At 43.9% G+C, this 27112-nt stretch overlaps 3 protein-coding genes across 5 annotated transcripts; 2 read left to right on the forward strand and 1 right to left on the reverse strand.

The window, feature by feature from the left end:
• The first annotated feature begins 160 nt into the window (after nt 1–160).
• C13H1orf56 (chromosome 13 C1orf56 homolog) lies at nt 161–3382 on the forward strand. Its single transcript, XM_070766607.1, has 2 exons — nt 161–787; nt 1780–3382. The coding sequence occupies exons 1-2, from the start codon at nt 161–163 to the stop codon at nt 1810–1812; spliced, it is 660 nt and encodes a 219-aa protein (XP_070622708.1). The 3' UTR covers nt 1813–3382.
• CDC42SE1 (CDC42 small effector 1) lies at nt 2623–19018 on the reverse strand. Of its 3 annotated transcripts, none has more exons than XM_070766632.1 (5): nt 18867–19018; nt 8308–8556; nt 8091–8204; nt 6985–7090; nt 2623–5635 (listed from the first exon to the last, which is right to left on the reverse strand). In XM_070766632.1, the coding sequence occupies exons 2-4, from the start codon at nt 8362–8364 to the stop codon at nt 7019–7021; spliced, it is 243 nt and encodes an 80-aa protein (XP_070622733.1). In that variant the 5' UTR covers nt 8365–8556; nt 18867–19018; the 3' UTR covers nt 2623–5635; nt 6985–7018. The 3 variants fall into 3 exon arrangements, with proteins under 3 accessions (XP_070622733.1, XP_070622732.1, XP_070622731.1); XM_070766631.1 differs by having other exon boundaries at nt 8091–8201; nt 18867–18990; XM_070766630.1 differs by having other exon boundaries at nt 2623–5563; nt 6981–7090; nt 18867–18990.
• Nucleotides 19019–21116: 2098 nt separating this feature from the next.
• Nucleotides 21117–24491, forward strand: MLLT11 (MLLT11 transcription factor 7 cofactor). The gene is made up of 2 exons (XM_070766197.1): nt 21117–21333; nt 24054–24491. The coding sequence occupies exon 2, from the start codon at nt 24060–24062 to the stop codon at nt 24327–24329; it is 270 nt and encodes an 89-aa protein (XP_070622298.1). The 5' UTR covers nt 21117–21333; nt 24054–24059; the 3' UTR covers nt 24330–24491.
• Nucleotides 24492–27112: the final 2621 nt, after the last annotated feature.

Here is a 27112-nt window from a genome sequence, read left to right on the forward strand (position 1 = left end):
CGCCCCCTGGAGGCGGGGGCCACGCGGCCATCCTCCGAGGCGTGGGCGTGGGCGCCCCCTCCCTCCGCTGCGCGTTCCAGGCAGCGGCTGCGCTCCTTTGTCCTGCTGCGCCCGGTTGCCCAGCGCGATCCCGGGAGGCGGGCGGGTCGGCGGGGCGGGCATGGCCCCCGGACGAGCGCTGGCGCTGGCGGCGCTGCTGTGGGCGGGGGCGCTGGCGGGGGCCGAGGAGGCGGAGGATGGGGCGCAAATCTCGGCGCCCCCGGAGCTGCTGGCCAAGGTGCCCGCCGCCGCCAAGGCCACGGTGGCCGCGGGCTACATCAACCCGGGGGAGGCGGAGGCGGCGGCCACCAAGGAGATGCCCCACTTGCCCGCGATCCACGAGGGCAGCCCTGCGCCCACGCACGAGACGGTGCTGATCGTGGGCGACACGCGTTACGCCTGGCAGGAGTGGAGCGCCTGGCACTGCAACTGCGGCGCGGGCAGCATGAGCCGCGTGCGCGACATCACCTACGCCGCGCCCGCCATGCGCCTGGATCCCGCGCAGTACGACCTGCTCCGCTTCGAGCGCCTGGTCTGCAGCTACGCCGCCTGCGCCTGCAGCCGCCCCGCCCGGCAGTGCGACCGGCTGGCCCTCGACTGCGAGCTCGGCCCCACGCACCTCTGCGCCCTGCGCGACATCCAGAGGGACCAGGAGGAGAAGCGGAGGCGCTTCTGGGCCAAAGTCAACGGAGGGCTCAAGGCGCTCTGGCGCAGCCTGAAGGAGGCCTTCCCCAGCGGGCCCAAGCAGGTGCGCTCCGGGTGGCACTCTGCCCATGCTCGGGGCGGGTAGCGGGGAACCCGGGTTTCCAACATGTAGTGTTAAAATCTAGGGAAGGAGGCCTTGCTGCAGGGGTGGGATGGGGCGCCACAAGGTGATTGCCCCCCTGAATTCACTCCATCATTGAGATCAACGATGGAGTGAATTCAGGGGAGAAAATCACCTTGTGGTGCTCCATCCCACACCTGCAGAATTCATCTGAATGAACCTGTAGTGTTACAATCTCAGGAAAGAGACCTTCCTGCAGGGGTGGGGTGGGGCACCACAAGGTGATTCCCCCCCTCGCCCTGTGGTTTATAATCCAGAAATGATCCTGCCTGCAAGTGTGGGATGGGGCACCACAAGGTGATTTTTTTTCCTCCTGCAGTTCAGTAACCCAGAAATGACCCTTGATGCAGGTGAGGGATGGGGCACCACAAGGTGATTTTTTTCCTCTGTGGTTTGTAACCCAGAAATGACCCTTGCTGCAGGGGTGGGATGGGGCACCACAAGGTGATTTTTTTCCTCTGTGGTTTGTAACCCAGAAATGACCCTTGCTGCAGGGGTGGGATGGGGCATTCTGGCGCAAATGTCAACAGGGTTGTTTCAAATACTGTATATATATTTGAAAACCTTGTTGACATTTGAGCCAGAATAGATGCTCTTTCCCCCAAATAATCTTTGCAATGGTGTTTCTCCTATTTCGGCCGCTTTCCTGAACTTTAAAAATATTTCAATCACTTCATTGGTGCCTTTTTCCTGGGTCAAAATACTGGGTCAACCAAGGTCTAAATTGGACAGAAAAGACAGACCCAAAGAGAAATGCGAAAATTGGAACCTTTTCTCTTGGCCAAGGGAAATTTCCTAACTGAGCCCAGGTTGGTCTAGAAGACCTCCAAGGTCCCCTCCAACTCAATCAATTGCATTATCCAAGCTGGTGGGGACAGACTGCTGCTTAACCTCTTTTTCTTATGTGTTTTCAGTCAAAACCAATTCACATGAAGAGCGGCCACTGACCACGGGTTCAAAAGACGCCGGAAGTAGCCGGACCGCGGCCACACCGAGTTCGATATCAGCCCCTGCCCGAATATATATTTTTTCCCCACCTCTTGCAAAGCGAAGGAGTTTTATTTTCAAGAAATTGGAAGAAAGACCCTTGTATTTGGGCGAAGACGCTGCTTTTAAAGCTCATTTCCCTCTCTTCCACCCCGAGCGACTCTTTTAAAAATAAAAGGAGGTTTAGCTGAACAGGCAAGAATTTTCCAAAGAGGAGCCCACTCCCTGTGCTACTAAAATTCCAGATTCCCAACAGCCAGTTTGCTTCAGTTGGATCGAAAAGGCATTGGAGACCGTCGGACTACACTTCCCATCCTCCTTGCCTGCATGGCCACCCGGTGGAAGGGCATAAATTCTCCCCCCGGTCCCTAAAAATGCCCCTTTTTTTGCTTCAAAGAAATAACCTGTTATTTTACGTCTTTCCTTCACTCGCACATTAGAAATGTGACTCTTTTAAAATATATATATATATTATATTCTATGTATTAACCCTGAAGCCTTTTCTCTTTTGTCTGGTGTTCATCTCCTTCGGTTGCAAATTTCATTTATTCTATTACAGCCAGTGAACAGCAGTTCCTGTTTGGTCCTCGGTTTTCTGGTTCTTTTCGAAAGAAGCTCTCGCCCCTGAATAAATTCTAAATATACCTAAGAAGGGAAGTCAACAGTAACATTTGCATGTTATTCTGGCCCATCCCAAGCAAATTTTAGGAAGTCTGTTGGAATTCTTGTGAAAATGCCCTCTGCAAAAAAACCAACAACAAACCCACCTCAACAATTCTCTTTTGCCATTTAATTGTGTCTTTCCAAGCATACATAACACGCCCTGCAAACGAGGGAGAAACATGTAAGAAATGGGTTGCATAATTCTTTCGCTGCATTTAGCCTAGAAAATAGGGTGTATTTTTTTTTAAAAAATGACCAACCAGCAAAATACAGCTCTTCCTTTCGCCCAGATTTCAGTGTCTCGATTGCAACATTATATTCAAATAATATATTTTCTCCCTCCCTTTACACATACACACATCATCATTTTCTTGCTTGAAAAAAAGAATTTTCTGGCGAATAAAAAGTCATTCACGCAGCCCGGCTATTGATTTTTTTAACCCCAGACCAGCTGGGGTGCAGGGAAATAATAATAAACATGGCAAAAGTTCTATTTTTTCCTGTGTGTGCGTGTGTGTGTTTTTGAAAACATCGACCCATCAGCTAAATAAAGAAAAGAAAGATGCTTTTCGGGTAAGTTCAACTACAGATCCATTAATCCACTGCCAACCTGTGGCAGGAATAATGGGCATTGAAATCCTAAAGCTTCGAAGGTTAAAAAAAATTGGTATTCTGCTCCGAAATATTAATTTTTGCATGGTTAGCAGACACAGGAAGCAAAGAGGAGGAAAAAAAATGTACACCTTTAATTTTACACCTAGTAGTTCTCGCGCCAGGGGGGGAAAAAGAGGGTGGGGAAATTTCAGAGTTTATTGGCTGCTGAAAGTTTTCAGAGTTAACCTCTTTGCAAGGAACAAGAGGCACAGGGGGGAAAAAACCCTTTTCCAGCCTTGTAATTTGGGGTACGGGGCGACCGGATGGAGTTGAAGACACAAGGGAAGAGACAACGGTGTGGGTTTTGTTGCAGTGGGTTCCCACTGGGGATTCCCAGGCTCAGCCGGCGGCATCATATCTACTGCAACTCCAGATGCAATGATGAAGAATTCCAACAGGGGATGGAGAAACCGTCCCCAACCTCACAGGTCAGCAAGGAGGCTGAAAAAAAACCCGACCCTGGAATTTGAAATGTACATACCGTATTTTTTCGGAGTATAAGATGCAGCTTTTTCCTCCCGAAAAGAGGCTGAAAATTATACACTAAATGTAGCTTTTTTCCGAAGCTTTTTTCCCCCAGCCCTAACCAGGTGCTAATGATCTTCCCAGCTCTTACCTTGCAGGCTCTTTCAATGTTACTCTCTGCAAAGAATGTTTTCCAAGCCTTAAGTCTTTGCAGGCTTTTTTTCATTGCTCTACTTGCTCCCAATGTTTCTTTCCAGCCCTAACCAGGTACTAACAATATTCTCAGCTCTTCCCAGCTTGCAAGCTCTTTCATTGTTACTCTCTCCAAATAATGTTTTCCAAGCCCTAAATCTTTGCAGGTTTTTTCCCATTGCTCTACTTGCTCCGAATGTTTCTTTCCAGGTGCTAATAATGATGTTCCCAAGTCTTACTAGCTTGCAAGCTCTTTCATGGTTACTCTCTCCAAATAAAGTTTTTTTAAAGCCCTAACCGGGGGATAAAATAATCTGAAGCTGACCAGACTAAGGACACTAGCCAGATGGATACCTGACAAGCAGATTATTTCCCCTATTTTCCTCCCCCCAAAAAACTAAGGTGCATCTTATACTCCGAAAAATACAGTATATATTTTCCCCCCTCCAGGCTGGACCGTCTAAAAGTCTTGGCTCTGGGGGTGCTTCGTTTTTAAAACACAGCGAGAAGGGGTGCGTGGGAACACGAGAGAATCGTACTAAAAAACAGGATTTCCACACCGAGCCCTTGTACGATTTTAACCCAAGTCCGGCTGGAGGAAAGAGCTACATAATCCCAAAATCAAAGACAGCAGATGGGATTTTCGGACACGCAAACTGAGTTTCTTCCAAGTAAAACCATCTCCAGTGGGTGATTCTCTCCAGCTGCCTCATTTTACAAGCTGGTTGATCCCGGTTGTAATTTTGCCCTGGTCCTCCTCGGCTGTGGAGGATGGTGGTTGGGGGCTTTGATCCAGAAAGGGAAGAAGAGGGCCAAGAGTGAATTCGAGTCACGAAGCCTCTCGGCGTGGACCCTTGCTGCAGGATACATTGTGCCCCAAATCTCCATTTTTATGCAATCGATTTAGGGCAGGAAGATTTGCAAGGGGGGGGGAAACCCCCCAGCCACTTCGACTTGCGAGACGGGATACAGTAGAGTAGACAACGGCAAATCGAATTTCCACCTCGGGCTGAGCATGCCACCAAACCGGAATAATAGCAACGGATATCGCAAAGCACCGAATCGACGTTGGCTTTTGAGCGCTGCTTCCGAGAGAGAATTCGCACCGGAAAAGTCGGCCACCCTGTCCCATCAGCCACAGCCTGGGCTTGGAATCCAGAACGAGATTTCCCAGCATCTTTTGGGAGGGATCGTTCGGCACAACGGTGGCCACGCCCATGGACGGTACCCAAAAGGTCAGACACCGTGAGCATCCGGATGAACGAAATCCAGCGTGGAAACTTTGGCGAAAACACCCAGAATAATTCATTCGTTCCGGTGGCTGCTTCGGTTTATAAAGGAACCCAAAGATATTGATTATTTATTGGTATCGTGGAAGCGTTGTGGATCAATTCTGGGTAATTCTGCAAATTGCTTACCAAGGTGGGGGTGGGGGGTGTTTTCTGCAAAGTGGACAACGCCAGGGGGCAAAAAACCCACCACCAGGCCACTGGGCATTTGCAGAGTGATGGATGCTCAGGGCTGTGGCTCTTCTCATTTTATTGTTTTCCCCGAAAGGATAAGTTACGCGGTGACTAATTCCCTCAACGGTTTTTGAATTTGGCAACTCGTTTCGACAAGACCGAACAGGAAATTCAAGTGACGCATTCAAGAGATGTTTTCTTTCTTTCTTTCTTTCTTTCTTTCTTTCTTTCTTTCTTTCTTTCTTTCTTTCTTTCTCTTTCTTTCTCTTTCTTTCTTTCTCTTTCTTTCCTTCCTTCCTTCTTTCTTTCTTTCTTTCTTTCAAGGTTATTTTTGTCGTTAATTCGCCTGTAAGAAAAAGTGGGGGGGGAGAGGATAAACACAACTTACTTTTGCCCCGTATGTTGGCAATAGTTAGAATTTAGAATTATAATCCAATTGACTGTTGTGGTTCTTTTTAGGATATTGTTTTATGACACTGCTAAAAAAAAGTAATAAAGGGAGCACTTAAACAACACAATAGAACTCCAAGTCAACCAAACTTGTGCGAAATCAAACTGTCCACTTAGGAAGCATGTAGCTATGTATATATATACTGTATATATGTGTCAACATATATTTTATTACAGGGGGTAATTACATCAAAATATTATATGGAGTAAAACCTGAACTCAGAACAATCTACATACATATACCCGTGAAAATCTATGAAAACTATTTATATATATAGTATGTATGTATATATTTATAGTATGTATGTATATATGTATAGTATGTATGTATATACAGTATGTATGTATGTATGTATGTATGTATGTATGTATATATATATATATATATGTAGATTGTTCTGAGTTCGGGTTTTGCCCTGTGTAATGTTTTGCATGTCTATGCGACGTTTCGGCGAAATCACATTCACCATCATCAGGCTGAAGTTCCAATCTTTGTGTTGTTGTAAATGGAATGTTAGCAACTGTCATTTCTTCCTAGTATATAGTGTGGGGGTGGAGATTTGTTTTGAATGGTGATTGTCTCCCATGGCATTTTAATACTCTGACGAAGTTAGCAGCACGCTAACGAAAGCTAAGTGGTTTTATTAAAGTTTCTATGTTCCGGTGATCGAGATGGCTGCTGCCTCATCATTCACACACATACCTGGAACTCGCATTTTTAGGACTATTCTTGATATATATATATATATATATAATTAAAGTTTCTATGTTCCGGTGATCGAGATATATCTCGATTTTCGCGGGTTCGAACTTCGCGGAACGTCTATACCATGGTTTTTCAAAAATATTAATTAAAAAATACTTCATGGTTTCCCCCCCTATACCACGGTTTTTCCCGCCCGATGACGTCATATGTCATTGCCAAACTTTCGTCTGCCTTTAAAAAACATTTTTTAAAAATAAACTTTAATAAATAAATATGGTGAGTAGTAATCTAAATGGTTGCTAAGGGAATGGGAAATTGTAATTTAGGGTTTTAAAGTGTTAAGGGAAGGCTTGTGATACTGTTCATAGCCAAAAATAGTGTATTTACTTCCGCATCTCTACTTTTTTAGAAAATAAAATGTCAACTTTTTAAAAAAGTCCCTCCTAGGCTGGGAATAAGGCCCCTTTGCGTATCAAGTGGCTATTCCTCATTGAGCAGTTACTGACGGAGGAGTTACGCAAAATCCATCCAACACTTACGTGGAAAAGGATGGAGGGGAGGACTTGCAGGAGGTTATAAAATGTGGGAATTGCTCCAAGGCCGTTCCCGACCGCATTTGGATCGCATTTCCTGGACAGCTCCTGACTGCGAGGGAGAAGGGAGAGAAAAAAGTGAGACAGAATGAAGACCCTTCCTCAAGCTCTAGGCCTCCCAGCACTTAGAAATCTAGCACTTCAGGGGGAAAAGCTGATTCGTGACCCACCACAGTGAGAAAAGTTGCAACGTTCAGTCCATCGATGTCCCACCGGGCAACAAAGATTGTGGTCGTTAAGTCGAGGGTTACCTGTATGGTCCTCTCCAAAATATATTCCCCCCCCTGCAAAGCCCCCCCCCCAAGCCTCTGGGTGAGACCTCCCAACCGATGTTTGTTGCTACTACTATTCTATTCTATTCTATTCTATTCTATATTCTATTCTATGTACATAGCAGTTTGGGTTTGGCAATACACACTGCTCAAAAATAATAATAAAGGGAACCCTTAAACAACAACATATAACTCCAAGTCAATCAAACTTCTGTGAAATCCAACTGTCCACTTAGGAAGCGACACTGATTGACAGTCAATTTCACCTGCTGTTGTTGCATATTCAACTTTGTACAGAACAAAGGATTCAATGAGGATATTTCATTCATTCAGATCTGAAATGTGTTATTTGAGTGTTCCCTTTATTCTTTTGAGCAATTATTATTATTATTATTATTATTATTATTATTATTATTACTACTACTACTATTTACTTACTTACTTACTTACTTACTTACTTACTTACTTACTTACTTACTTACTTACTTATTTGATTTGTATGCCACCCCTCTCTGTAGACTCGGGGCAGCTAACAACAATAGTGAAACAATATGAACAAATCTAATATTTAAGTTAATTTTAAAAACTCTTATTTAAGAAATCCATCATACACACAGACATACCATGCATAAATTTTATATACATTACTACTACTACTACTACTACTACTATTATCATCATCATCATCATCATCATCATCATCATCATCATTATTTAAGAGTTTTGATCTGGAAGACTCAGTCGCGTCCCCGGGCAAGTGAAGGCTAGCGAAGGACGTACCATGGCAGGGAGCCCCTCGTTCACCATGTCGCCGGAACCGATGTGCGTGAGGTGGACAAAATTCATGGGCTCGCCGATCATGCTGCGGTCGATCCGCCGCCGTTTCCGCTGCTGCTGTGGAAGAGGGAAGCAGGAGAGAGATGCGATGAGGGGAGGAAGGAGGAGGAAGACCTCGCCGACCCCCTGCGACGGGAGACCGACCGCGAGCGGAACTCACCGGCTGCGGCTGCTTCTCCACCACGCAGCAGCCCAGCTTGTGCCAGAAATCGCTCATGGCTGGAGTCGCTTCCAGCTTTCTGCCTGGGTGGGCGCCGAGGATTGGCGGAGGGGTGAGGATGGGGAGCTCTTGCCCAGCAAGAGATGACGTTCGGAGGAGGCCGCGCAGTCCCCTCTGGTCGCTTTGGAGCCCGGAGATTCCGTCAGGCGGCGAGGAAACCGATTTGGATTCTGACGGGTTGAACGACACCTTTGGAGGAAGAGGGCGAGAATAAGGTCAGAGCCGATGATGCAAATCGAAGGACCAGATAATTCAGAATGTTAGGATAATTGGATGGAAAATAAAATTTAAAAAAACTGGGATATAATCTGAAAGTAACTACAAATAGCCACCCTGAGTCCACAGAGAGAGGCGGCACATGTCCAATAAATAAATAAGATTTGCAAAGATTCCTCATGTTTACCTAGTGCTTATATATGTCACATGTTTTTTTTGCTGAATTTGAAAATTAAGGGAGACTAGGATAGATCTATTTCGGCCTTATTTTGGCCTCATCAGCTAGCCATACTCTCACTGGGACTTGAACCTGCAACCTTTGCCTTGTAAGGCAGAGAATTATCCTCTAGGCTACAGTATCCAATCCCTTCAGCTCTGCACCAGGGAAGGGTCACATATTTTTGTGTCGAATCACAAATATACAGTATAAACACTAGGTAAACATGAGAAATCTTTGCAAACAATGCAAAGTTAAAGATTGATATATGACGAGCCATGCTGAATCAGGCCAAAGCCCATCGAGTCCAGCATCCGGTGATAGAAATGGATATGAGAGATTGGGTTTGATTCTGTGCAAAAATTATTGTGACGTTTTTCTTTTAAATCTGACAAATTGGATAAACAAAGCTTTAAAAAAAATAATAATCAGAGGAGGAGGAAGAGGAAGAAGTGGAGGAGGAAGAGGACGAGAAGGGGAGGGAGAACGATGATAACACTGAGTTAAAATTGGGGGAAATAAAGAGAGGAAGAGGAATTGGGAGAAAGAGTGTTAAATAAAAATTAGAGGAAAGGAAGAGGAGGAGGAAGAGGAGGAGGAAGAGGAGGAAGAGAAGGGAGAACGATGATAAAACAGTAAAATTAGGGGAAATAAAGAGGAGAGGAGGAATTTGGAGAAAGAGTGTTAAATAAAAATTAGAGGAAAGGAAGAAGAGGAGGGAGAAACGACATGAAATAAAAATTGGAGGAAAGGAGGAGAGAGAGGAAGAGGAGAAAGAAGGGGAAGAAGAGGAGGAAGAAAAGAATAGAAGGAGGAAAAGGAGGAAGTGGAAACAAGAGGAGGAAGAGGAGGAAGTGGAAGTGGAAGAGGAGGAAGAAGAAGAGGGAGATGAAGAATAGAAGGAGGAGAAAGAGGAGGAAGAAAAGAATAGAAGGAGGAAGAGGAGGAAGAGGAGGAGCAGAAGAGAGCAGCTTCTCTCTTTCGAAACGGCGGCCTCGCCGAGTCATCCCCGGTGTTGCTGACCGTGCCTCGGTTTCCTCTCGCAAGGCTCAGGGGGAAGTGCTGGGGGAGGAAAAGCATTTTAGTTTTCACAAAAAAATCATTTCAGATCAACAGGAAACCACCAAGAGTTTCCATAGAACCAGACGGGAGGCAAGAGAGAGAGAGAGAGAAGATCGCACAAACACACAAAGACGCCACTTCCTCCTGGTGAATAAGTCCTCCAAGGTCATCTGGTGCACCCCTTTCTGTCTTTTTTTAAAGAAAATAATCTTTACTGAATATTGACATTAAAAAGGGAGAAAAAAATATAACACATAAAAGTGACCTTCCTTCATTCGCCTGGCATGTTTTGGAATCTTCTTAAGGGGGTTTTCCTGGCCGGGCTTCACCTGGTGGTATCCTTTCTACGTAGAAAGCAAGGCAACACTGAGCTGACTGCCAAATCCTGGTGAGATTTCAGGATGTGGCTTTAGAGGGGGTCTCGCTTTTATCTCGATATCTCCATAATTTACCCCCTCCCTGAATCTTCCTTCTTTCATTCATTTCTCTCTTTCTTTCTTTCCTTCCTACCCTTCTTTCTTTCATTCATTCTTTCTTTCTCTCTCTTTCTTTCCTTCCTTTCCTTCCTTCCTTTCTTTCCTTCCTACCCTTCCCTTCTTTCTCTCTCTTTCTTTCCTTCCTTTCCTTCCTTCCTTTCTTTATTTCCTTCCTTCCTTTCTTTTTTCCTTCATTCCTTTCCTTCCTTTCCTTTCCTTCTTTCTCTCTCTCTTTCCTTCCCTCCTTTCCTTCCTTTCTTTATTTCTTTCCCTCCTTCCTTCCTTTCTTTTCTTACTTCCTTTCCTTCTTTTCCTTCCTTTCTTCCTTCCCTTCCTTTCTTTCCTTCCTTCCTTTCTCTTTCTTTTCTTCCTTCCTTTTTTATATTCTATTCTATATATTCTAAGACCTCCAAGGTCCTTTCCAGTGCTGTTTGATTTAATGTAATTTATTTTATTAACATTTTAAGCCACCCAACTCCTTGCGGATTCTGGACTGCTTACAATCACAGTAAAATAGTTATGCACAGAATAAAAAGCGACATAACAACAAGAATTAAAATAAACCCATTTAAAACAAACCCCCAATTCTACAGAGCTTTTCGCAAAGGATCTCCCTCCTGCAAGGGAACAAGATCAGATTTACCACCATGAGGGCTAGCAGCTTGCCACTGAGACCCTCGTCCGAGGCATGATGGGAGCGCAGGATTAAGGTTTGTGGCCTGAAACAGCCGCCCGGCCAGAAAAAATGAGTCAGCAAACTGTCACGTCATTTCAACCTTCCCAGCCAGCTTCCCACCAATGAGGTCAGTGGGTTAACTAGCTCAACAACTTTGAAACTTCATCAAGAACAAAATCGCGATGTGCTTTTTAAACCCTTTTTTTTTTTTTGGAGTGTAATTTTTCTTAATTTTTTTTCTCCAACTTAGAAAACATACGTACACAAAAACACCTCTCTCCTCCAAGCCGAACAAGATGCTTATAAAATCTTCTTCGATCAATAGTTAATTAATAAAAGATCCTAAATCCTATTTTCATCTTGTCAATATTTATAGAATAGAATAAAATTCTTTATTGGCCAAGTGTGATTGGACACACAAGGAATTTGTCTTGGTACATATGCTCTCAGTGTACACACACACACACATATATATATATTCTTATTAGCTTGGAGGGTAGGCAGATGGAGAAAATTATATATATGATGGAATGGGAAAAAATGTAAATTATAAGCCTGTGTTTACAATACTGCAACATGTATATGGATTGATGGTTTGGAAAAATAAATAAACAAAATTATTTTTTATATTGTGTTGTTGAAGTGTTCCCTTTTATTTTTGAGCGGAGAATAAATGATTGAACGGAAAAATGTAAATTATAAGCCTGTGTTATTGTGTTATAACTGTGTTATGGATTGTTTGGAAAAATAAATAAATAAAATTATTTTTTATATTGCGTTGTTGAAGTGTTCCCTTTTTTTTCTTCAGCGGCGTGTAAATGATTGTAAATTATAAGCCTGTGTTATTGTGTTATAAGTGTGTTATGGATTGTTTGAAAAAATAAATAAATAAAATTATTTTTTATATTGTGTTGTTGAAGTGTTCCCCCCCCCCTTTTATTTTTGAGCGGTGTATAAATGATTGAATGGAAAAATGTAAATTATAAGCCTGTGTTTACAATACTGCAGCACGTATATGGATTGATGGTTTGGAAAAATAAATAAATAAATATATATATATATATATATATATATATATATATATATATATATATATATATATATATATATTTAAAAGCCATAAGTACATTCCCATTGCCAAGTCCTCTGAATTTTTGGTCGTAAGTGTGAACCATGGCCGTAACTTCGAACAGTCGCTCCATGAATTGAATCTTATTCCGTTGCACAACCGGTCGGCCTTTCGCAGCGATTTTTCCTCCGCCTTGTTGCAGAATAACCGTCCTGGGCGTTGTGGGGGGGCAGAGCCAACGGGCAAGACCCAGCCTGCCCCAGACGTTGTGGGTGGAGGGACGGGTGCTGGTTGACTCAACCCTGACTCACCACCCACCTGGCAAAGAAGCGAGTGAAAAGGGGGAAGAGAAAAACAACGAGGGCCCCAAAATGAGCTCACCCCCTCCAGGAGGAGGATTTCTGCAGCTGGGGGGGGTTGTTCTGCGGCCCCCACCCTCCCCACCCAGGGCTGGACCACGCCTGCGTGAGATTAAAGAGATCTTCCCTGGTGTTTGCATCTTCTTAAGAAGTATTTTCCTGCCCGGGCTTCACCTGGTGGTATCCTTTCTACGTAGAAAGCAAGGCTGTGTTGATCTGATGGGCAAATATCTTCCCTCCCGGTGAAATTTCAGGGTGCAGCTTCACAGGGGGTCTTGCTTTTATCTCCTCCCCCCCCCTTGAATCATCTTTCTTTCTTGCTTGCTTTCTTTCCTCCCTTTCTTCTTTCTTTCTCCTTCTTTCTTTCTTTCTTTCCTTCCTTCTTTCGCTTTCTTTCTTTTCTCCCTGTCTTTCTTTCTCTCCTTCCTTCTCTTTTTCTTTCTTTCTTTTATTCTTTCAATCCTTCCTTCCTTCTCTTTCTTTCCTTCTCTTTCTTTCCTCCCTTCTTTCCTTTCTTTTCTTTCTCCTTTGTTTTCTTTCTTTCCTTCCTTCCCTTTCTTTCTTTCCGTCCTTACTTCTCTTTCTTTCTGTCTGTCTGTCTTTCCTTCTTTCTTTTCTTTTCTTTTTCTCTCTCTCTCTTTCCTTCTTTCTCTTTCTTTCCTTCCTTCTTTCTTTCTTTCCTTCCTTCCTTCATTTTGTTTCTTTCCTCCTTCCTTCCTTCCTTCCTCCCTCCCTCCCTCCCTCCCTCCCTCCCTTCCTTCCTTTCTTCAATTTATATGCCGCCCAATTCCAGCTGGACTCACTGGCCAGCTTACAATCATAGCAGTAAATGCAACGATATAAAATATAGGCTAAAAATAACTATCATAATTTTAAAAAAAACCACTATAAAATACATTCATACCCTATAAACTCTACACCCTCTCAATCCTTCCTCTGAATTTAACTCCTGGTTTTTTCATGCCCTGGAATAGCAGAAATCTACCACCGAGCCAAATCTTCTTGGTTTTGCAACACGGTGGCCGATTGGGTGCAAATAAGGGAGGGGGGGGAAACTCTCCCGGGGTGGGGGGTCACCTGGCCGCAGCACACACCTACCAGCAGCTTGGAAAGAGACGTGTGACCCAGCCAACCTTGAAAAAAATTGGCAGGCTTGTTTTGAAAGAAAGCAACAAGGTGCAAGGCTGTGAATTATGTTTTGGTCAGGTCTGTTGGCCTCTTTGCCTCCTGAGGACCAGAAACCTGAAGTACCCTTCAGCTGGGCTAATTAAAGCAGGTCGTTTTTTAGGGGGAGAAAAAGAGCCAATCGTTTCCAAACGGGAGAACGTCGAGTTACAAGTTGTGTTTTTGATCCCCCTTGTTTAACACATCAAAGTTAATGATTTACTGAGCAGATATTCAGAAAATGTCACATTTCTGCCAGATCAAAATTCCAGGGTTTGCTAACAACCGCTGTGATTCACCAGAGCCAACTCTGAGGGTTTTTCTCGACAACAGCTGAGAATGAAATCGGCTTCCAGATCTAAGCCACAAAGGCTGGCATCTCCTGGTGGCCTCCCATCCACACTCTCCTCCCCAAGGGTCAAAACAAGGCCCTGTGGCAACCCATTTCTCCTGCATTTAAAAACATACTGTAGGCTGGGGGGAGAAAATGTGGTGCATCGCTTTCTGGCCGACACTCATGTCAGTCAAATAAATTGAATTAAAAATATCGTATTGAAAATATAAAAAGATTCCATTTTTAAATGGAATTAAAAATATCTCCCTGCCCGATGCAGCCACGCAACTTGGGCATCTCGAAGGTGGAGACCCCATGAAATAAACGTCCCCGCTTCTTCTTTTCCATTTCTCTCTTCCAAGGATTTAAACATGGCTGGTTTTTCAGCCGGTCAGCCGCTCCGGCCAGGAAATGCCCAGCCTCCCTCCGGAGCCCAGAACAAAAGGACCCTTTGTTGCAAGGAGGAGACGATCTGCACGGCCCAGAAGGAAAAAGGCCTTGAATCACATCTGGGCAGGGGGGGAGGGAGGATTTCCTCCCCGTCAGAAGAAAGGATCGGACGTCTGGCCTCTCTGAGTGGCTGGCCGGCCAAGTCATCTTTGCCCCCCTAGTGATGTCATGGGCACAGCCATGTTTTCTCAGCCGCTCCAGAGAAGCAGTTTTTGAAAGGGAAGACGGTTTTTCTGGCTAAATCTTTCTCCGTGCTTATTACAACATCACATACCTTCAATACAATCGAAAGGTCTTAAGTACAAATTTTAAAAAGAGAGAGAGAGAAAAATCACACACCAATTTAATTATCTCTAGGCCTTGATATATTACTATATCTTCTTTTCTATTATTTCTTAGATATATTTTATTATGAGTATCTCCTCTATAACCTTCATAATGTATTTTACTATGTGTATGTAGATATATACCCACTAAAACCCTCATTGTGTATTGGACAAAATAAATAAAAAATAAATCTATATACTGTATCTCTATCCCTATCTGTCTCTATTTCTCTATCTATCTATCTAATCTATCTATCTATCTATCTATCTATCTATCTATCTATTTATCTATCTATCTTATCTACCTACGTACCTACATCTACCTACCTACCTATGTACCTACGTACGTACGTACCTACCTATCTATTTATCTATCATCTATCTCATCTATCTATATCTATCTCATATATCTATGTATTTATCTATCTATCTATCTATCTATCTATCTACCTACCTACCTACACCTACCTATGTACGTACGTACGTACGTACCTACCTATCTATCTACCTACCTACCTACCTACCTATCTATCTATTTATCTATCATCTATCTCATCTATCTATATCTATCTCATCTATCTATCTATCTATCTATCTATCTATCTATCTATCTATCTATCTATCTATCTATCTATTTCATCTCTTAAGTCTTGCTACCTCCTTTTCTAATTTTGCCATCCAGATAAAGCCAAACGGAAACATTTCAATTTGCAGGAGAGAAAGTCAGTTTTTGCATAGTGATTGACACTTCCTGGGGGACCTATTTAAAGGTCTCTTAGCTCCATCTTTTTCTCTAAAACCTGGCCAAATTTCCACCCTGCCACATGAACTGTCCCAGGATGATGGGAGAAGGGGAGAGAGATCCTGCTTCATTCCAAGCAGGGGTCCCTCTGACAAGAAGCCCCAATTAGATTTTTTTTGGGGGGTGGGAGGAGAACCCAGGTTAAAATCCAAAATCTTATCCTGGCTTAGAAGATCGGGAAGTTTGAAAGCCTTGTTAGAGATTCATAAACTGTGGTTATTCCAGGACAAAACGTTGTATGTCCAGGAAGGCATATTTTCAACCTGGCCCCTGTCATTTGGGAACTAGCCATCTAGCAAAGAGGGTCCAAAGGGCTGGGGAGGATGGGATGTTGAGTCCCGGGTCAGCAAAGCGTAGAAAAACCCATTTTACCTATTTTGTTGATTCCTCTGTGTGCAATTTGCCCCACTAAGAGGGAATCTATTTATTTATTTAAAAATAATCTTTATTAAATAATATAGTCTATATCAGTGTTTCCCAACCTTGGCAACTTGAAGGTATCTGGACTTCAACTCCCAGAATTCCCCAGCCAGCAAATGCTGGCTGGGGAATTCTGGGAGTTGAAGTCCAGATACCTTCAAGTTGCCAAGGTTGGGAAACACTGGTCTATATAGTCAATACTGGGGTTTGGTTTGTAGGGTTTAGTATTTGTCTTCAGGATGTCTCAATCAATGTCTTTTGCGACTGAAATCTATAAAGTTATTTTCATTCCGTATCATGTTGACAGGAGGTAGGATTGTTACTGAGTTTTTCTTCTTTTTTGATAGTAATTTTAAAGATAAATAATGGTACCATTTCTCCCAGGCCTTGTAGAAATCAGATTCATCCCTATTTGGGATCTCCATAATGAGTTTAGACATTTCTGCATGAATCTATTCATAATGTCAACCGATCTGGATGAATTTTGCCCCCGGGAACGAATCATGGGATCTTTCAAGTCTGGTTCACCTCACAGGGTTGTTGTTAGGAGTAGGTACAAATTGGAGTAGGTACATTGGTCATATCTGGAGTTATTTACAAACACAATCGAGATATGCCAAGGATACGTTGTAAAGATTCTGTTTCAAATGGAAGAAGCCGGAAGTGAGGGTTTCAAATAAATAAATAAGAAATTAGTAGCCACGCCAGGCCTAACAATAAATAAACCCCTGAGATAGAAACACCATGCCAGCTTGCAGCAAAGCACGTGAGGTTGTTTGCAGTGCCCTTCCACACGCGTGTTACACACATGTAAACGCGTGTAAACGAGGACACTTTCACTCTTGCATAGACAGAGGTCGGAGGCAGAGAAAAGCAAAGCGGTTGGACAAATTTGGGAAAATTCCCTTGCAAAACATAGGTAATATTATAAACTTTCCTTGCAAAATATGCATTAAGATATTTATAAACTAAACCAGGAGAGAAGCGACTTAGAAGAAAGCGACTAAGGAGAAATTTCCTGACAGTCAGAACGGTCGATCGCCACCAGAAAGTTGTGAAGGCTCCAACCCTGGAAGTTTTTAAGAAGATGTTGGATAACTATCTGTCTGAAGTAGTGTAGGGTTTCCTGCCTAAGCAGGGGGTTGGACTAGAAGACCTCCAAGGTCCTTTCCAACTCTGTTATATTATTATTATTATTATTATTATTATTATTATTATTATTATTATTATCATTATTATTATCATCATTATCATTATTAAAGATCTCAACACACAAATACAAAACACACAACGCCAATTACAGTTTTGGGTTATTGTTTTTAAATCTATTCTTTCAAAAATATGGAAAGGGGCGGCATACAAATCCAATAAATAATAATAATAATAATAAATTTCTCGGGATAATGTCTCAGGATCTCAGCCCACAAGAAGGTGGGGATTATTTTTTATTCTATTTATTTTTTTGCAAAAACCTGACTTGGGCCCAACTCAGGAGGCACCTGGGTTTGAGCCTTCCTCAAAACCAGGTTGGACGGAGAGAAGTCCGTTGGGGGGGCCAAAGGGGGAGGGATGGGGGAGTTGATGGGTGGGTGGGCTGCACCCCGGAAAACTTCCAGCTGTGGTTCTTTCTCTTGAAGTGGCCGGTTCTGAGTCAGGCCCATAAAAGGAAACGCAGAGGGTGGGACGGAAGGACTCAGCGGAAAATTAAAACTTCCTTCGGAGAATTTTGCAAGAAACAGGCAGATGTTTCGGGCAAGGAGAGTGGGGGACGAGCTGGGTGACACCAACCCAGGCCCTTCCTAACGTAACAGAACAGTTATGCACAAATCATAACTGTAACCAGGAAGGAAATTCAAAGTTGCAGTTCACGCCACCACCATGTCTCAAACATTTCTAACCAGAAAGGGTGGATCCAAGGCCCCGACCCGAGAGCCTCCTGGAGGGACCACAGGGCCCATCCTCCACATCCCCTGGGCCCAAGGGAGGCCTCCTCCAAAGTGTGCTTCCCAACCGTTAAGAACCAGCCGTTAATTAAGGAGGGGAAAATTTGAGACTTTTTAAAAATCCAGCCTGCCTCTTTGGCACAAAACCAGCCCCCACCTCCACTCCCCCATCAAGCTCACTTATTGGGGTGGCCAAGAAGCCTTTTCACGTCTTAATTGGATTTTTTTTCACACCGCCCCAGTGCTGGGAAGCATGGGAATGTGTTCTAGAAACCGAAAACGAGTTTTGGGTTTTTGGCCATCAAAGCGCTCAAGAAAAAGGAAAGGAAAATGAAAGTATTTTTGGGGGGGGGGGGGGGAGAAACAGCCCCACTTCCGGCCTCTTCCCAGCTCCCCAAAGATTCGACTCCGACCCTCCCCAAAATGTCAGGCAGTTTAGTAAAAAAAAAAACCCAAAACCCAACACTTTAGATCTTTTGCATGGAGACGAAGTCTCCAATGAATAGGGCCTTTCTTCTCCCCAAGAAGACATTAAACGCATGGTTAACCCCCAAATTTCTCTTGCCTTGAATCAATGGGACGCCCCCCCCCACTTTCAAAAGTGCCATTCTGGGCCAAGATGCCCTTCCAAAGTCAGAAAAAAGCCCGTTTTTCTAAAAGGGAACAAAATAAGTTGGTGGGGGTTTTTTTTGTCTGGCAAAACTTGTTTGAACAAAAAAGAGGAGGGGGTGGGTGGGGAAGGAGGAGGAGGGGTCGTGAGAAATCTCAGGGGCGGAAGAAGAAGAAGACACCAACTCACCTGAACTTTTGAAAGAGAGAGAATTTAAAAAAAAGTCCTGAAAACTTTTGCGCAAAGTTTGGGGAGAACTTTGGGGCCGCTATAAAGTAGGCGAGAAAAGCAAGCGGGGGTCTCTCTGGCCCATCAGGCTGACGGTTCCGCCCCCCACGGATGGTCCCCAGACCTCCGAGCCCCCCCTCCCCTTACCTGCCAACTTGGGGGTCCCGGGACGCTCCTTCTTCTCCTCCTCCTCCGAGCGTGCCAAGCATGGAAAGTTTTTTTTTGCTTTCCGTGGGAAAACGGCGGCTGCGCTCGACTCCTCCGCCCTCCGGCTGCCGGAGGAGGAAACGCTGCGAAGGATTTCAACAGGCAGACTGAGAAACATCCCCCCCCCCCGCCATACACACCACACCCCCGCGATGAGTCAACCCACAGCCCGTCCTTGGACTCACCGGAGCGGCTGCTGCCCACACTGGCAGTTGTTGCGCACTGCAGCGCCCCCGCCTGCAAGATGCTGGAGGATTTAGTGGGGCTGGGGTCCCCCCCCTGCATTGCTGTACCAAACAGGGGAGGGGGACGGATTTTAAGAGGACCCCCCCCCTCAAATCCTTCCACCTCTCACAATACTAGACAACACGGAGAGGGGCGGCATACAAATCTAAGTAATAAATAAATAAAAATAAACACAGCATCAACAGTAGAAGCTTTCAAATTTCTAGGTTCTGTCATATTTCAAGATCTAAAGTGGTCACCTAACATAATTAATAATAACAATTTAATAATTTATTAGACTTGTAGGCCACCCCTCTCTGAAGACTCAGAGCAGCTCACCACAAAATACAAAGTACAAATCTAATATTAAAAACAATTATAAAAACCCAGGATCAAAAACATCATTGAAAAAGCACAACAAAGGATGTTCTTTCTGCACCAGCTCAGGAAGCTCAAACTGCCCCAGGAGCTGCTGATCCAGTTCTACAGAGGAATCATGGAGTCCGTCATCTGCACGTCCATCACTGTCTGGTTCGGTTCTGCAACCCAACAAGACCGACACCGACTTCAGAGGAGAATCAGAACTGCGGAAAAAACAATGGCTGCCAACCGGCCTTCCATGGAGGACAGAGTCAAAAAGAGGGCTGGAAGAATATCTACGGACCCCTCGCATCCTGGACAACTGTTTCAACTCCCACCCTCAAGATGTCACTACAGAGCCCTGCACACCAAGACAACTAGACACAAGAAGAGTCTCCCCCCGAACGCCCTCACTCTGCTAAACAAATAATTCCCTTCAACACTGTCAAACTATTTACTAAGTCCACTATTATTACTACTGGTTTTTTCTCATCATTCCCATCACCCATCTCTTCTCACTTATGACTGTAACTTTTTTTTTTGCACCCTTACGATTTATATTAATATTGATTGTTTTCTCATTGCTTATTTGACACTTATGACAATCATTAAGTGTTGCACCTCATGATTCTTGACCAATGTCTCTTTTTCTTTTATGTCCACTGAGAGCATCTGCACCAAAGACAAATTCCTTATGTGTCCAATCACACTTGGCCAATATAATTATTCCATTCTATTCTATTCTATATTCTATTTTCTATTCTATTCTATTCTATATTCTATTCTATTCTATTCTACTCTACTATATTATATTCTATATTCTATACTCCTGTATTCTATAATATTCTATATTCTGTTTTATATTCTATTCTATTTCTATTCTATATTTTATTCTATATTCTATATTCTATATTTGTATGCTGCCCCGAGTCTGCAGAGAGGGGCGGCATACAAATCTAATAAATAATAATAATAATAATAATAATAATAATAATAATAATATTCTATATTCTATATTCTATATTCTATATTCTATATTCTATATTCTATATTCTATATTCTATATTCTATATTCTATATTCTATATTCTATATTCTATTCTATTCTATTTCTATTTCTATTCTACTCTACTATATTCTATATTCTATTCTAGGTTAAATAACACACACACACACCCCTCTCCACCTCAAAGCTATTGAATTCACATGCTGGCTAGCAGGGAGTTCCACAGGCTCATTTCCCCCCACATATCACCTCTGCTGTGCCACCTGGTCCTCAGATTCCCAGGGGAGCCTCCCTTCCTTGGTGGGAGGGGGCAAAGTGGCTGCCCCCCACCCTTTCCCCAAACCTCCCCCTGGTCTCTTTCTCCAAGCCAATGCAACCCAGGCCTCCTTATTATTTATTAGATTTGTATGTATGCTGCCCCTCCGTAGATCTTCCCTAGAGAGCTCAGCCCCCCCAGGCCCCTCCCATGCAAAACACCCCTCTCAGACATGCCCTCCCCTTCCAAGCCCTCCCCATCCATCCCCCCTCCCCTCCAGGCTCCACTTTCTCCCTTCCCTGGAAATAGTCCTCCTAGCTGATTCATTGGCTGGGCAGCCGGTGTGTGTGTGTGGGGGGAGGAAGGACCCACCCTCCAGTGCAATCTCTTTGCAGGAGGGGCTGCATTGCAGCAAGAGGGGAGGGGAGACACGCCTGGAAGCCCCCTCCCTCCTTCCCTCCCCCGCCCAGCCCAAGGCAGCCAGAGGAAGGCAGCTCCCCCTGAACAGCATCTCCTCTCTCTCTCTCTCTCTCCATCCCAGGTCCAGCTGAGAAGAAGAAGGTAAGAAGACCCCCCCAGACACCCCCCAAGGCTAGGTGCGATGCCGGGGGGGGGGAAGGGGGTGCAGGGCTGGGCGAGCCTTGGCATCTTTATTATTCCTCCTATTCCACCTTAGGAGGCTGAGCTGCTCCAGAGATGCCCAGGGCGTCTGCCGATGGGAGAAGCTATTTTAGATACAGGATGGGGGGTTCTAGTCTTTTCCATTCGCCAGGAATTCTTGGCGTAGCGAACAGACACGAAATAATTTTTCTAGGTTGTCCCCAGCCAGCCAACAGTGGCCTAATGTGATTTTATATGATGTAATATTGAATATGGTATTGTATTATATTATATTACACCGGTACGTGGTATTCCCTCTCTCTATCTATCTATTATCTATTATCTATCAATCTCTCTCTAATATCTCTCCCCTCCCTCTGATATCTGTCTGTCTGTTTGTCTGTCTGTCTGTCTGTCTATCTATCTATCTATCTATCTATCTATCTATCTATCTATCTATCTATCTATCTATCATCTATCTATCTATCATCTATCTATCTATCTATCTATCTATCTATCTATATCTATCAATCATCTATCTATCTATCTATCTATCTATCTATCTATCTATCTACCTACCTACCTACCTACCTACCTACCTACCTACCTATCTATCTCTATTATGTATCAATCTCTCCCTAATCTCTCTCTCTCTCTCTCATCTCTATCTATCTATCATCTATCAATCTTCCTTTCTAAGTTACTATAGGTCCAGGAAACCCTGACACAATGTAATACTGTACATCATTTCATTTCATTTCCCCATGCACCCTTATAGCTGTAAAACTGTAACACATTACATAATTTTATACACTATTTCAAGGATTCCAAATAACAATTAAAAAAATAAATAAATAAATTGCCAGTTTCTTCCATCTTGTCAATGTCGAGAGAGCTGGAACATAAATATATCTGATGATGGAAGACTTCATCATTTATACATCTGTTTAAAGCCCAAACCTCAGTTCTTTTAACAGGTGCCTTGCCTTGCTTCTCTCTCTATCTCTCTCTTTCTCTTTCTCTCCCTCTCTTTCTCTCTCTTTTTCTCTTTCTCTCTCTTTCTCCCTCCCTCCCTCTCTCTTTCTCTCTTTTTCTCCCTCCCTCCTCCCTCCCTCTCTCTTTCTCTCTCCCTCTTTCTCTCTTTCTCTCTCTGCCGTTCTCTTTCTTTCTTTCTCTTTCTCTCTCTCTTTTTCTCTCTCCCTCTCTCTTTCTCTCTCTCTCAAATCAGTTGGGGGAATTCAGTCCCATCTACCCCCAAGGGAGGGGGGGATTTAAAATTTTAACCACTCCCCGTCTCTTTTCTATTTATTACGCCTGGTGGACACACGCCTCCCTTTTCAATATTTGCCAAGTCATTCGTCCATCTCTCTCTACCACCAGGAGGGGTGAAATAATCCTCCATAGATGTCTCCAGCACACAAATAGAGAGATGCAAATATCTCTCCCCGTGCAGAGGCTGCGAAAGATGCTCTATTTAAAGAGCGCAGATGTCTGAGTAATTTCATACGTGCCGCTGAGCTCTTCCTTCGCAGCCTGGCCATTCTGGGTAAAATAAACCCAGCCCAGATTGGCTTGGAAAAGGCTTCCATTAAAGCCCAGAAGATACCTGGGTGTTTTAAAAAGGTTTTGTGGATGGAGGGAGGAGGGAAGGGGGGCACAAAGCGATGGCGGCACAGAGGGTCCCCTGGGGAATTGGCCAAAGCAGCCACCCCAAAGATACAGGCTTGAATCTGAAAGGATGCGGACAAAGGAAGGCAGGGATAAATATGGCAGAGGAATCTGCCCCTGATGGACCATCGAAAAGAGACCTGCCCTTTTATTATTTTAATTCTTATTGTTATTACCCTCCTTCCTTCCTTCCTTGTATAAAGTCTTTGGAGAAGGGTGGCATAGAATTCTAATAAATTATTATTATTATTATTATTATTATTATAATATAAAGTCTTTGGAGAAGGACAGCATACAATTCTAATAAATTATTATTATTATTATTATTATTATTATTATTATTATATAAAGTCTTTGGAGAAGGACAGCATACAATTCTAATAAATTATTATTATTTTTATTATTATTATTACTACTACTACTACTACTACTACTACTACTACTACTACTACTACTATTAATTAGATTTGTATGTCGCCCTTTATACAAGGAAGGAAGGAGGGTGGGTGGAAAAGATGGGGTGAGCAGAGGGCTCACCATTAAAAAATGTATACAAATCATCCTTGACTTACAGCAATTCCTTTAGCAACCGTTTGAGGTTGCAACCAGAGTCCATGGGGAGTTGGGTAGCGTAGAAATGAAATCAGTAAAAAATTAAGTTAAAATGAGGTTAAAAATTAAATTAGAAAACGAAGTTAAAAATGAAGTTAAAAATTAAATTAACAATGAAGTTAAAAGTTAAGTTAAAAAGGAAGTTAAAAATGAAATTAAAAAATTAAATTACAAATTAAATTAAAAAATAAATTTTAATTTTAAATTAAAAAATTAAGTTAATAAATTACAAAAATAAATTTAAATTTTAAATTAATAAATTAAATTTAAAAGGTGCGTCTTATACTCCCAAAAATACAGTCAGTCCAATTAATAATAATCATAAAATAAATTATTATTGAAATCTTAATTTTAAAACTTGCTCTTCTCTCTCTCCCCCCCACATCTTTATCTTCCCCCAGGAAGAAATGAGGGACACGGTGAACTCCCAGTATGATTCCTTCCTTTACTGGAGGATGCCCATCCCTGAACTGGACCTCTCCCAACTGGAGTGCCTGGGACTGGCCGACCTCGCCCTCTTCCAGCCCAAACGGGGCTACGGCAGCCTGGCGTCCGAGCAGAAGGCCCCGAAGCCGAGCCCAGAAGACGCCGAAAGTGCCCTGCTACCCTTCAACAGCTTCAACTTCTGGAGGGCCCCCATCGCGAGCATCAGCCCCGTAGATTTCGACCTTGTCTGAAGCCCGGAAGCCACACACCTCTTTTTTTAAATTACCCCACCCACCCCAAATTGCATCTCTCCCGGTGGTGTCCCTTCCCTCCCTGAACTTCTCTGTGCCGTGTTCGCACTTCCACGCGCCGATGTGTCCGAATCTTTTGCCATAAATCAAAAATGGACTGTTTACATTGGTGTGAGTGTCTTTGCTAAAATACTATTATCTTTCTCCTGCCCGTGTGTCTCTCAGATCTGCCAAGGGTCCACAGGAAGACTAGGAGAAGGAATTGCAGAAAAACAGGACAAAATACACTACTCCAAAAAAAAAAAAAAGGGAACACTTAAACAACATAATATAACTCCAAGTAAATCAACCCTTTGGGAAATCGAACTGTCCACTTAGGAAGCAACACTGATGGACAGTTAATTTCGCATGCTTTTTGTGCAAATGGAATAGTTGTGCAAATGAAATATTCAATGAGAATAATAATAATAATAATAATAATAATAATAATAATAATAATAATAATTTATTAGATTTGTATGCCACCCCTCCCCTCTTCATTCATTCAGATCTTATTCAGGGTTAAATAAGGTTCAGGATGGAAGTGTTTTTAATAGGAAAGCGAACACAAAAACAAGGTTAGTTGGGGAAAAGAAATAGCCCCATTCAGCAGGGATCTTATGTTCAACCATGAAGCCCCTGGCCTCCGATCTGGCCCGAAGCATGGTCCTTCCTGGGGCCACACTCATGATCTGGCTTTGGGTCTCAAGCACACGCGTGTCACCATGGCTCATCCATACGTTCATATGCTCCACGTGTGGCATCTTCAGCGCTTGGCCCGATTGTGGAATGACCAGAAGGGCCGCCATTCAGTTCTGGGCTGGGGAGCATGGGTGCGGGGGTCCAAACACTTTGCAAAGGGCTCAATTCTGAAAAGTCCAATGAGAGCATCTCTGATCTAATATTGCATTTCACACACGGCTGGGGAAGATGGGGTTCATAGTCCTTTGGGGGCAATTGGAATCTTTCCCAAGCAAGTGAGGATTATGGTTTTTGGGGGGGAGTTCCACCCGTTTGTGCTCCCCCCCCCCTTTACAATCAACACACACACACACACAATGAAAGGGACGTTTTATGCAATTCTGGGCGCTGTTGGTGCAGTTTAAAGGAGGCGCCTGACCATAGAGGCGCGTAAGGAAAGAGCGACTCCATTCAGGCGGCGTTAGAACGGTCGACCTCGCCCCGTTACCATAGAGAGGTGGAAGAGCAAAGCGTCTCCAACCGCGCAATTTCTTTTCCTTTTCCGGAAGAGCGAGGCCATGTGTGTTACATCCTAAAGGTTCCCCCATCAGAGATACTTCCGGGTAAACTTTTTTCCCCCCTTACCGTTTTGGGGAGCAGCATGTCGGGACACGGCGAGCCCCTCCGACCCCCCTCAAGCCCGGGGTGGTGGTTTAACGGGTCTGGAGGAAAAGGAACTCCCCCCCATAGGGTTGGACTACAACGCCCATTGTTCTGTCCTGCGTGCCTGGTTGCATTGCCCCTCCTCCTCCTGAACTCCAGAGTTTTTCATCCCCACACCTGGACTACTACATTTCCCATCATCCACCGACCAGCAGAAAGCCAAAGACTGCGGCTCCCATCGTCCCCAGCGCCAGGAGGACCGGCTGAGCCTCCCTGGGAGGACTACAACTCCCATCCCCGATCCTGCTCCTTGGCTGCGCTCACACCAGATCCTTGTTACCTTCTATTTCCTCTGAATTGAGATTAACAGAATAATAAGAGACGGGCGGCATATATATTTCCTTCCTTCCTTCCTTCCTTCCTTCCTTCCTTCCTTCCTTCCTTCCTTCCTTCCTTCCTTCCTTCCTCCCTCCCTCCCTTCCTCCCTTCCTTCCTTCCTTCCATCCATACGGTACATACATACATACATACATACATACATACATACATACATACATACATACATACATGCATACATATAATGTTTTTGCTGAATGAAACTGGTAACCAGGAGCCAGCAGGAGGCCGACACGGGAGAAGGAGCTGTCCAGGAGGAGCTCAATGGGGCTGACCCCATCAAGGTGTCTTCAGAAGAAATGGGGGGGGGGCTCCCCAGAGTAGAGGCAGCTCCTAGCCGCCACAGACACTGAGACGGTCACTTCCAAACCCCCAAATCTTTGTTTTGCTACACTTGTTTAAAAACGGCTACCAAAGTTTTGCCCCGGGGGAAACTTGAGATGGGGCCATATGGGAGCAGGTTCTTGAAGCCCCCCAGGTGTCTCGATTATGTTTAACAGAGGCCTTTAAAGCAAGCCAAGGAACTCAAAAGCCTCCTTAGTAAGATCAGCTTGCAAGCAATGTAATAATAATAATAAACGTTTATTTATAATGCCCTTTTAACAAAGGACATCACAGCATGTTAGCAATAGCACTTTTTAAACAGAGACGGCATTTTGCCCCCACGCAATCTGGGTCCTCATTTGACCCACCTAGGAAGGATGGAAGGCTGAGCCGGTGATGAGATTTGAACTGCTGACCTGCAGATCTAGCAGTCAGCTTTAGTGGCTTGCAGTATTCCACTCTACCCACTGTGCCACCTCGGCTCTTTGTCTGGGGAAAAGGCCTTGGGACCAGTCCTGAGGTGCAGGAAGAGCCAGAAATGGGGCTCCACCAGCCCCCTCCTCACCCAAAATGACACATCTCTCCAAAGTCCTAAAAAAAGCTTTGCAAAATTTCAGTGGGGGTCATCCAAAGCAAAGGAGTCTGCGTGGAGATGGCCCCCTCCCCTGCTTAAGTCTTCA

The sequence above is a fragment of the Erythrolamprus reginae genome, chromosome 13 (assembly GCF_031021105.1).
Source record: "Erythrolamprus reginae isolate rEryReg1 chromosome 13, rEryReg1.hap1, whole genome shotgun sequence".
NCBI classification, from domain to species: Eukaryota; Metazoa; Chordata; class Lepidosauria; order Squamata; family Dipsadidae; genus Erythrolamprus; species Erythrolamprus reginae.

Bases quoted from the DNA above. Each gene is read 5' to 3' on its own strand.
- MLLT11 (XM_070766197.1), top strand. From the start codon at position 24,060: ATGAGGGACACGGTGAACTCCCAGTATGATTCCTTCCTTTACTGGAGG.
- CDC42SE1 (XM_070766632.1), bottom strand. From the start codon at position 8,364: ATGAGCGATTTCTGGCACAAGCTGGGCTGCTGCGTGGTGGAGAAGCAG. The intron at 8,205-8,307 runs GTGAGTTCCGCT...CCTCTTCCACAG, and splicing joins TGGAGAAGCAGCCGCAGCCG to CAGCAGCGGAAACGGCGGCG. The intron at 7,091-8,090 runs GTACGTCCTTCG...TCTCCCTCGCAG, and splicing joins ACGAGGGGCTCCCTGCCATG to TCAGGAGCTGTCCAGGAAAT.
- C13H1orf56 (XM_070766607.1), top strand. From the start codon at position 161: ATGGCCCCCGGACGAGCGCTGGCGCTGGCGGCGCTGCTGTGGGCGGGG. The intron at 788-1,779 runs GTGCGCTCCGGG...ATGTGTTTTCAG, and splicing joins TCCCCAGCGGGCCCAAGCAG to TCAAAACCAATTCACATGAA.